This window comes from Anabas testudineus, chromosome 13 (genome assembly GCF_900324465.2).
Source record: "Anabas testudineus chromosome 13, fAnaTes1.2, whole genome shotgun sequence".
NCBI lineage: Eukaryota > Metazoa > Chordata > Actinopteri > Anabantiformes > Anabantidae > Anabas > Anabas testudineus.
The window spans coordinates 2,801,813-2,813,231 of NC_046622.1; the positions used below are offsets into that span (position 1 = coordinate 2,801,813).

The 11,419-nt window shown below is 44.7% G+C and overlaps 1 protein-coding gene across 3 annotated transcripts; it reads right to left on the bottom strand.

Moving 5' to 3' along the window:
• Positions 1 to 126: 126 nt before the first annotated feature.
• Positions 127 to 9,519, bottom strand: zgc:152863 (CCP domain-containing protein). Of its 3 annotated transcripts, none has more exons than XM_026370997.1 (5): positions 9,296 to 9,519; positions 4,661 to 4,767; positions 2,874 to 3,071; positions 1,089 to 1,239; positions 127 to 702 (listed from the first exon to the last, which is right to left on the bottom strand). In XM_026370997.1, the coding sequence occupies exons 1-5, from the start codon at positions 9,502 to 9,504 to the stop codon at positions 363 to 365; spliced, it is 1,005 nt and encodes a 334-aa protein (XP_026226782.1). In that variant the 5' UTR covers positions 9,505 to 9,519; the 3' UTR covers positions 127 to 362. The 3 variants fall into 3 exon arrangements, with proteins under 3 accessions (XP_026226782.1, XP_026226774.1, XP_026226790.1); XM_026370989.1 differs by having other exon boundaries at positions 127 to 705; XM_026371005.1 differs by lacking the exon at positions 9,296 to 9,519 and adding an exon at positions 5,998 to 9,248 and having other exon boundaries at positions 127 to 705.
• Between the last annotated feature and the right edge of the window lie 1,900 nt (positions 9,520 to 11,419).

Genomic DNA, 11,419 nt, shown 5'->3' on the forward strand with positions numbered 1-11,419 from the left:
CACATCACCTCCTCCGTCTGTCACATACATTCAAACATTACACTATACAATCAACAGTTGTTTAATAAATTGACTTTAATCCTCCTCGCTCGGGTCTTTCTGACCCAACGCTCAGAGCTTATGAGCTTCATCTGAAATAGCGTGTGATAGGACACAGGGTCCTGATGCTGGTGAGCTGCAGCCAACCAGGAAAAGTGCAGGCAGCACAGGAGTCTGCTGTCAGTCCAGTTTTGTTGTTTTCAGCTGTCGTCTGCAGAGTGAACGCTGCAGCAGAGCTGTCAATCAAAATCCTGCTCTCATTGCTAAACGACTGCACACGTGTGCTAGAAATAGAGTCACATGTGACCTCGACAATCTGTCAATCAAGTGTCTTTGTCGTCTGAAAGTGCATCGTGTAGCCGCCGGACGTCCCCGTCACTCGTCCTGTCTATACGATGTGGTGACTGGACCTCTTCGTAGGGGGGCGGGGGGTTGTCAGGGCTCTGGCTGGACAGGAGAGGGCGGTAACTCCCGTCCGGCTGGTTGGTGACAGACGCCTGGTGGTGGCCGGGAGCCTCCTGAGACAGCAGGAGCTGGGTGGGTCCAGGTGCTGAGCAGGCGGGGAGGCGCTGCCCCCAGCTGCCGTACACCGCCTCCTCGTAGGAGGGAAGAGGGACAGGAAGTCCGTCCACCATCAGGTCCAGCTGGTCTGAGGAGCGACGGCTGCTGGAATCAAGAGAAGAGGAGAGTTGATAAAACACACAGCACCTCCTGACCTCTGACCCTCATCAGAGTCACGTTGTTTCTAATAGGGGGGTGATAACTCCTCCTCATGACGGGAACAAGTCAGAGTCAACAGTAATTCTACCTGTGAGCAATAATATGACGTGATCTGCATTTACTTAACCTTTATCTCATCACAGTCCACTGAGGTTAGTAACCTCCAGCAGGATGTCAGTGTTGCACGATTACACAACAGAACCAGCAACAATTACAGTTACAACACATGTTTTGTGCACTGAAAAGAAAAGTTGCACCAGCTTTCTGTAAAACGAGACATTAACTAGGATAAAACCCCGGCTTCTATATGTGTATTCAGCTTTTCTTACCCATGTGATTGACAGGGGTAGAGGCGGGACTTGACGACCAGGCAGGCGGTGGTGGTGAGCAGGAAGATGGAGACGCCCACTGCTGTCGTGGCCATGCTGGGCATCGAGTCGTTCGGCCTGTCGTCAGCGTCTCTCTGGACCTTAGGACCATCTGAGGAGGAGGAAGATAAATGTCTAATTCACACAGACGATACAGGAGACACATTTCCTACAGTCAAAGCTCATAATATATCTGGATACAGCGACGCCTGAACACACTGAATTAACTGATTAACAGAAAATAAAGCAACAACCATGATGCTGTTTAAATAATTTTTAAAGCAAAAACATTCAATGGTGATTTATTGCATCACCAGTTTGTAATTTAGTTCTAAATCCATAATTTGGCTGCACGTCTGTGGGAAAAATAGAATATAGAATAGAATAAATTATCAGACACAATATCTATGAGAGGAAGATTTGTATCAGCACGTGTGGTTTCTCGGTGCCCATAACAGTACATGAGGAGCTTTCCATGAGGCTCTGACAGCGTCGACGCAGAGGAAATGTTTAATGGTTATTATGGTGGCTTTGCCCGCTTCCTCTTTCTGCGCTCTGTCTTCCTGTCGCGTCTTCCTGTTGAGTGAACGATGTCAGAGGAAGTCGACACTGGTCTGGGGAAAGTTGAGTTCCCCATAACTCTGCACACAGCACGAGCGTGTCTGTGCATTTCTGTTAAGTAGGTCAAAGACGAACCCGAGCTGCTGCTGCTGCTGCTGCTGTCAGACGGGTCCAGCCTCCGTTCTGACACATGGGGTTCAATGATTATTAGAAAATTAAAGCTGTGGTGGTGAGACGACACCTGATAGAAAGCTTTAGGTCTCACTTGTTAAAGATGATGAGTTTAAGTAACTGTCACTTCACTGGTTATCACGCAGTGCCCCCCTGACAGCAGCAATGACGAGTAGATACTGACAACAAGAAGTTACCATGAAGTTGACTAATGAGCTTTTTACAGCTCCGACTGACGCTGTGATGATTCATGACACTGAGGTAGTTTCTGAGGAAGGATGGGGCTGGAAAACATCCTCCAAGAACATCTGCTTATAACGAAGAAGGGGGGGTTCAAGTCATGTGTCGTGTGTCTGAAAGCAGAGAGCTGCAGAGTGGGAGGGATTCAAACTACAAACCCAGCTGTTTGTGGCCCAAAACATTTTGAGAGGGACGTTTTTCTGTGAATTCATTGAATCGGACTTCATGTTGAAGGAAGTGGTGAGTTTCAGAGCAGAGAAACTCAAAACCACCATGCACCAGAGACTAAAACAAACAAATGTGGGTTTTTATTTTATTGCATTAAGTAAAATGTGCACAGCTGAGTGATGATGTCGACTGTTAATTCTTTTCACACATACGTTTGGTCTGATTCAGAAACCCACGTTCTGCAGATTATTTCTTTAGCAGCACATTATTCTGTGATAAAAGGATCAAAGTGAACTCTGCTGTGTGTCTTTTATTTATGCAGGTTAATGTCTGAGGAGTGCAGTGTTTTTATTGTACAGCTGTTTGTATTAAAGGTCGAGCTGCTTCCCTTACTCATTTCTTCTACTTCTTTTGTCTGACTGAACAAACCAAAAGAACGAAACGAGCAGCTGAAACCAAAATACAATGAATGGACTAATGGTTCAGTGGATTCTCAGCTGAGGCTGAGTCTCACATTCAATACGAATCAACCCTCACAGGGAACTTCACTGTCTGCATATGAATTATAAAGTAAAGAGAAGTCATGTCAAATCACCAGACTCTCACCTTTGACAGGGATGCAGGCAGGTATCGGAGGCTGCCACTTCCCGTGGTGACACCTGGAGACTCGGACCTTGATGTGGTACCCGGGCTCACAGAACAAATGGATGGAGCTCTTCTGAGGGAAGCCGCGACATGGGGACGGGTCACATCGGAAACCTCCATGTTCTGGAACCACAGGGTGAGTGCAGTTGCTCAGCCTTCCTGCAGAAACACAGATGAGAGCTGATTTTAAAGGGTGATATTAGCAGCCCGACAATCTGAGGATTGAAACAGCATTTCCCATAAAACCCTCATCTTTCTGACCCGGCCTTCAACTCTGCAGCACCGCTCCACGTGCATTTGTAGTCTTTTGGCTTTAAGACGAGGATGAAACATCGTGCAGGTCATTTACTCATACTCCGTCCACCAGCTGTCGCTGCCAGGAACCCTGACAGATTTAGCTCAGTGTGGATGGAAGCTACAGTCAATTCTTCTCATTCTGTGCTGAAATGAAATCCAGTAGATTTTACTGGGTCAGGAGAGGCAGCAGAGGGCTGTGGAGGTGGAGGAATAAAAAGGGCAAAGAGGAACCGAGACAAAACAGCTTCTGCTGTTGTTTCATTTCTCAGTTTGAACACCAACACACAGAGACGTCCGTACGTCAGGGTCAGAGGGCGATGGTGATGCTACGTGAAGAACAGTAAAGTGATATTGTTATAACAAACAAATGCTGACGTGGGTAAAGCCTCGACGTGGAGTCAGGATTTGGTTCAGTTACTGTTGTGTAAGTCTGTGTTCATTTTGCATGCTGCACTTCCAACAAACCTCCTGCTCAAGACAAACAGAAAATCGTTGCCCGTAGCCTCCTCAGCTTACATAATGGTCAGATTTGCCAGAGCAGCCGACGCTGCTACCCGCTTCCTCTGTTTCTTCACCTTCCACCTAAAGCGTCTGTCTCTGTATCACTATAGTTTTCACAACCTCTGCAAGTTAATAAGCCCCAAAAACCGACATCTGAAGCGTAGGTCAGAGTGGAAAACCTCTTGAATTTCTGCAAAGGAAGCAGCAAAAGGGAACTTATGGGTTTTCTTAAATTCTGAGCTAGAAATACTCCAGCTTTCACAATCCTGGAGTCAAAGCAAAGTTATGATTTTAAACTGCAAACAGGAAGGATACAGCTTGGCAGCCACATTTTGAGGAACTCGGAGCAGCCGTAAAGTGTCGGACTGCAGCTTCAATAAAATTGTACAGTCAAAAGAAAATAAGTTATGACAATAAGAGGAAGAACGAGAGAGTTTCAAACCTGACAAACAGAGTGAACATGTCGAGCTCAACAGAAACCTGCTACATCCTGCTGATACACTGTCTAAAGTTCATTTAGTGTTTCACAATCAGTCAGGATAAAAGTCCAACAAAATCCAAACCACTCGTGAACAAACCCTGATTCTGGTATTTTAAAGCTAAAGTTTCTCACTGCTGTGATATAAAAACAATGAGGTTTCACAGTGTTTGACTATTTACCACATGCAGCAGATGAGCTGCAGAAAACATTCACCAGACATAACATTGTATTAAAGGTCGTGTTAGCTGCACACAAATGTTTCAACGTCACACTGAATAAATGATGCATAATATCAGATAACAGATGTTTAACTGCAAACTGCTGGAACTGTGTGTAAACAGTGCAGCGCAGCTGATGTTTCTACAGTTTGAGTCACAGTTTGCACCTGTCTCCTCAAATGAAGGTGAAACCATAGTGATTTAATGAATAAGTGAACCTGCACAGAGGGGTTTGGGGTCAGATGTCGTACCTGCAGCGAGGAGCGGTGAGGAGGCCACGAGGAGGAGTCCGCAGACCAGACTGATGCGTCCACACGGCCATGGATACGGGACTGGTGACGACATCAAACCAGACTTCCTGAAGACGCAGCAGAGATGAAAAGTCAGAGGCAGAAAAAACAGCAGCAGCCAGAGGAAGGTCCCCTCTTCTCTCCCCTCCATGTTTAATTATCCAGCAGCGTCTCAATCTCAACATGACCTCATAATTAAACTTGCTGGAAGCGCAGTGTGCAGATCTTTGATTTGGTCTTTGTATAAACACACAGAGGACATGCTTAGTAACAGGAAGCAGAAGTCACAGCTCTGTCACTAAAAGATGCATTAAAAAAAGTGTCCGTTTAAGTAAATGTTGGAAAAGTGACATCACCACTGTGAGTCTTAATGTGCTGTGTCAGCTGGGAGCCGGTGATGAGAACGAGCCAGTCTGCTGCTGTGTTCATCAACACCTGTCAGCTGCTGGGTAGCAGCATTTCAGCAGCACTTCACAACACAGCGACCTCCCGTCAACCTGAACCTGCAGGCGCTCGTTTAACTGAGCGTTAGGGTCTGAATTACAAGAAGAAGATGACTTAATACAGTTCAGATTTCTCCATCTATTGTTCCTGTTCCCACCAGCTGTGAGTAGATAAGAAGCAAGAAGCATAACAAGAGTGGACTGTGCTACTCCAGAAAGTGTCTCCTTAAATTCTACTGTATTCACATTATTTTGTTATTACTGTATAACTTTGTATTTCTGTAATTTAGTTAATCTTAAACTGTGATGGTGTTTTTTTAAGTGAGGCTCTATAACTGGTAAGAAACTATGTAAAGTTCATTAATGTTCATCATCCCTTTATAAATCTGGAGATTTACAGCGGACGCTGCAAATGTTAAAGAGTCCACTTCATGTGACAACTACATCATTTAACTTTCATCTACACAACAGATAGACGCCTGAGTATCACATGGACCAAGAGGACTAACAGCGGGTACAACTGGTTTCAGGGTTCATACGGGCACCTGGCTCACGCCTTTAAGACAACAAACACGCTGCAATCAACCAGTAAATCTGCAGGTATCATCATAACACAGTGAAATATAACCATCACAGTTTCTTAGCCTGAGGTGTGTGACTGTAACCTCCTTAAATACACACGGTCGAGGCACAAGCTGTTAAAAGCAGCAGAGGCGGACAGAGAGTTCGGTGCTATCGTTAAAAAAGACCCAGAAATAAACAACATGAACAAAAGAACGTCGTAATTAATGAGAACAAAAAGCAGACGAAGGACATTTTAATAATGAATTCATGTAGAAATCTAAAAAGCTTAACCTGCTCTCCTGTCTTCTTCAGACTCCTCTCACAAGTGTGAACCTGGCCCAGCTTCAACCTCTCAGTCGACCAATAGTGAAACTATCACTTTGCACTGTTTACCGTTTCAGTGTTGACCCTGTTGACCAACCCTCAACCTGCAGCTGAGCAGCAACAAAGCCTTCTTCACACTGAAACAGAAACACATCACCACCAAAACCCAGACTCTTTCTCCAGATGACTTGCATCACGCTCGTCCCAGACACGCACTTCCTGTCACAAACTAGTGCCACCGGAGCTGGAGCTGAGCTGTAGTGACAACCTAAATGCCACAGTGTGTTCAGTGCGTGTGTGTGGGTGTGCGCTGCTTCTTTACTCTGTGTTTGGAGCTTTCATGTCAGGGGAGATGCCAGTCATCTCGGGAGCAGCGAGGGAGGGCCCCATTGTCTTAGTGTGGTGCACACACACACACACACACACACACACACACACACACACACACACACACACACACACACACACACAATCTTATGTGACCACAACCTGTGTAGGAGGTCTGAGTCTTAGTCATCATGCCCTCTGTGATATTAGAACTTCTGCTGTAATGTTTGTCAAATTAGAAAATATCTCTCTGCTGTGAGAAGTAAATTGAACTTTTTATAAAGAGTTCGACCGTCTCAGCTTCGCTTGAACCACATTTTCAGAAGCTGTGGTAAAAGATGCGACGTATCAACGCGGTAACAATCAGAATCTTTGCAAACGAAGCTCAATGTTAGTTTTCCCACTGAAGCTGCAGGTTTCTACAGGTGAGTTCACGCTGCAACTGGTGCCGCTAAAGACAGTGGAGGGACAAACCAATATACTATGACTCAACGATAGAGGCCCTGAGAGTCTCAAAGACCACTTTTACCTGGTTGGAAGTTAAAATACCTTTCCCTCCCAAACATTTGTTGTTGCAGGAAGTGCAACGTGTTGCAATGACTCATCAAATACAGTAAGTGACCACCACAGACTCAGAAAGAAAGTTGTGGCTTAAGGAGAAGAGCGATGTGTTATTTGTATATGTGAATGTGTGTGTACGGCAGCTCTGTGCAGTCTGAGATTCCTGCATTGAAGCTGTTTTGTTCTTACAAGAATCATAATGCAAATAGGTCTTGGACTTTGCTGCCTCGTTCTTCACGTCCCTATGAGGGACACGAGGACCTTTCTCCAACTGAACATGTGTCGCTCTGTGTGTGTCTCAGATCAGATCCACACGTCTTCTTCACAACTTGGGAACACGACGTCTCAAACGCACCTTGGATGCTTAAAATGTCAGTAGTTATATATGATTGTGATGTAATAGAAGCTCTCCCTGGCTTTAGATAAACCGGATAAAGGCGACGAACAAATACTAAATTATGTGAAGTTAAACAATGTGAAGCGACGTTTGCTGAAAACCCTGCGAGCGCGTTCTTGGAAATATTTTCTGGCACACAGGAAGTGATGCATTTTATGTTTCCAGCCACAACAGAGATTTGTTTGGCGCAAACAGAGGAAGAGCTGGTAGTTGTGCACACGTGACGACAGCACAGATAAGAAAAGAGATGCCACAGACGCTTCCACGGGGAAGGAAGCTCCTGCCTTAACTGATGTCTGAGACTGACCTGAATACCACAGATAAGAGCAAAACACAAAGCATGAGGGCGTCCACTGGAAGTCTTTAATCCACTGACCCACATACAGTTGATCAGTAGCAGCCTGAACTTTACTCGTTCTGCTCTGATGCTTTACAGTCGCTGAGCACACGTGAAGACAAACCGCGTAGAATTAAAATTTAATGCCAGGGTGTTTCTTTTCTCTTTTATTAACTAGTGACTAACAACAACCGTGGAAAACATGCGTGCTCTAGTTTTCATGCTCGAACAGTTTCATTAGCTCCACATACAGAAACTGCTGAAATGCATCACTTTGAACTGACAGAAAGCAGAAAGCAGCTGCAGCAGCATCCCAGTATGTTTGGATCAGAAACATCACATTCATTAAATGTTAAGAGGGAAGTGTTATCAATTCAGCACTTCTCAGTGTGTTGGGTTTAAATGAGGTCAGAAGAAAAGGAAACACACTAAGTATTTTTACACATACAGCAGAGGGGAAGTCAAATTTAAAAAAAGAAAAAACCATACACGCCTTCAAAACTTCCTCCAGCCCGTGCATTTTATTTAAAATAGCAGGATGAGCTGGTGTTTGCAATGCTTTGAACAGCCAGTGTACACAACACACAATGAGCACACAGTGGAAATGCTGAGGCTGCGTTACTCAACAGGTCACAGGGATGTGCAGAGGGGTGGGGCGGGGGTGGTGTCCAACAGGTTTGCGTGGTGCAACAATTTTTTCTGCAAACATGAATGTTTCTGCAACTTCACCCATAAAACACTTGGTTAATAACCTGGTTAATTACGTCAATAGATATAAACAGAATTAATAACAGGTCGTTCGTTTGCTGCTGGTTCATCTTGTGATGTAAGAGCATTAATAAAGTGCTAATATCTCAACAAGCAGCTGCTTTACCTGTTTCCTCAGACACTAGTTCCAGATAAAGCATCTTTCAAATGCACTTACTGATAATCACACATTTAATACTGGTAGCAGAGCTTTTTTTGTCTGTGCGTCAGCTGATCTGTGGCATTAAATCAGTTTATTAGTGGTTCCACTGGATGTCAGGACGAGTCATAACAGAACGTGTGTCCCCAACAAACATGCACAAGGTCACAAACCTGCAGGAACACATATGTGTGTGTTTACAGGTGTAAAACTAAGTTCCCGTCTTAATTTACAGAAAACCTGCAGCAGGTTTGGACTGTATGAAGAAAACTATGAAAGAAACTGGAACCAGAAAATGTTTTACTGAACAGATCATTTAAATAAACTCAGCTGCAGATTATTTATTATTTAAAAACCCTGAAGCTGCAAAAACTGGACGGGGACTCTACAGAGAAACCTGGTGCACCTGAGGTACAGCCCAGAGGTCCTGCAAGAAACCTGAACCCCCATTGAAAAACCTTGAATCCGCTCCAGGTCTCCTGGAAATCCACAGTAGGAGACCAGGCAGCAGCCAGTTGACCAGGTCATTATGTAAAAAGCGTTGATGTCATCTTTTAGTCATGATCATTAATGAGCTCTGACATCCAGTCGTGTCTAACGGGCCTGGACCTGAACCCGCGGCTCGGACCGAACCCTCGCTCGGATCCGTTTCCTCTAATCACCGGTTTTCACCGGTGAAGTTCCCGGAACGACCCCGTGTGCAGGAATAAGCAGGTTGAACGGAGACGGGTCTCACCTGAGAGCTGTCGACCAGGCAGCAGCGGGGGGGGGCGGATTCTCGGGCTGCGGAGGCGAATCCTGGCGTTTTCCAGAGATTTCAGGACGTGGTCTGGCTCTGGACCTGGACCTGGACCTGGATCTGGATCTGGATCTGGTCTCTGGTCGTCTGCTGCTGCTGCTGCTCAGCAACAAGTGAAACCTTTTGGCTGCTGCCTCCTGACTCATCGATCAGCTGTGTTTGACAGAGAAACCCTGGCTTCCTATTGGTCGCTGCAGGTCGACAAACACCGCCCACCTGCGCTGCTCCGTCATGTTCTGGAAACGCTCCTTTTTCAGCCTCTCACACACACACACACACACACACACACACACACACACACACACACACACACACACACACACACACACACACACACACACCAGAGCTGCTGTTACTGAGAAACCATCAAACCACTCAGTTCCTCTCTCCCTGTCCTCACACACACGGCTCCACTTCTTCTTCTTCTTCTTCTTTCTGAAGACACATATTTACATCATGTTTCGTCTTTTGTCACTTTAACTCCCATCCTGTCTCATTCTGACCCTAAAACACTTTTTAAATGATCCAGCAGCTTCACTAAGACAGAAATGTGGTGGATGAAAAACTACAGGGAAACAAGCCTCAAGGATTCATCATCTGGGGACCAAGCTGCAGATAAAGAACCTTTTCAGCAGGAAAAGTCTGATTTTATTTTAGTATTTATCTATAGTTCTATGAAGATCTGCATCTTGTTCATTTCTTCCTTCAGTAAGATGCCAAAACATTTACGAATAAGATGGGAGACCACTTCATTTCCTGCCGCCATCTTTGTTGATGTGGAGGAGAAATTCTCATGATAATAAAAAAAAAAGACTTTGTTTATTGTGTCTGTTAAAAAATGACCTGAAATACTTTTCCATGACCCAACTGGGTTGTTTGGATTGTTATGTAAGAAACTAAACCTGAACCATCTTTGTGTTAAGGTCCAACTTCCTGTTGGGTTCTGCAGCCACGTTCCTCTGAAACTTTGAACCAAGAATTCACAGGAAGTGAAAACTCAAACCATGAATACGTTCACCAAACCTCACCTCATCCTCACAGTAAAACTACTGTTTGATTGATTTCTAATTATTGTGTATTTCCCCTGGTGCAGCCTCCTTCTCTTCTCTCTCAGGTGTTAAACATTTTTTTTTCTACCTTAAAAACACCAAAATTAAAAAAAACACTCATCAGTCATGTTCATACAGAGACAAGAGAAATGTGATTCATGAGGCGGTGGGAGGGGACCTGCTGTCAGCTGAGCAAATAAAGAACAAAATACAACAATACATATTAACTCTGCTTTCTTTAATTATCTCTTTAAAATATCCGTCTGCCTACACTTGTACATGGAGGGGACTTTGGGTAAAAGCGTCTGATAAATGTCTAAATGTAAATGTAATGAAGTCAAAACCAAACGGCAAACACGTTATTCACCTCCTCACAAGCAGTGTTTTAGTTTCACATCTCTCCCCTAAAGCAGAAGTAGTTTTATTTCTGTGCTGCGTGCACTGTAAATCTCTTTCTAATAAGCAGTATATCATAACCCTCTATACATCAGTGCACATTAATCCTGATGTCTGTCTGTTTACTGGCCACTAACCAGCTGAATGTCTTTACTTCTTCACTTTCTGTTGCTGTGATGGAGGAAAACAGTGGCACACAGATCACAAACACAGCTGTCTGTTGTGTACAGGAGCTGTCATTGTTTGGAGGGACCCACCCTGCAGGCTGACTGTTTACAGTAAAAGCTGCAGAGCTCGACCTGCTGCTCCGTTACCTCAACTGATGCGGCGTCTCGACGGAAATGCTAAATTTACAGCTGTGCTGACTCTTCCTGCTGCTCTAATACAGAGACAACAGCACACGTTACTTCAGGGTTTCCACTGAAAGCTGATTATCAGGTCACGAGAACCTATGAGAGAGGTCAGTCAGGTCATTACTCAAAGCAGAAATGATGGTGCATCCTTCCCTGGTCCTTAAATGAGAGCTGAGAAGGATGTGTCAAAACCGAACGTGTGTTTGTGGTTATTCTGTTGAACATTTCAAACACTAAAGAAGCACAGGGGACAGACACGTGGA

Coding starts and splice junctions, on each gene's coding strand:
- zgc:152863 (XM_026370989.1), bottom strand. CDS start 9,504: ATGAGTCAGGAGGCAGCAGCCAAAAGGTTTCACTTGTTGCTGAGCAGC. Junction 4,768..9,295: donor GCCTGGTCGACAGCTCTCAG/GTGAGACCCGTC, acceptor CTGCGTCTTCAG/GAAGTCTGGTTTGATGTCGT. Junction 3,072..4,660: donor CTCACCGCTCCTCGCTGCAG/GTACGACATCTG, acceptor GTGTTTCTGCAG/GAAGGCTGAGCAACTGCACT.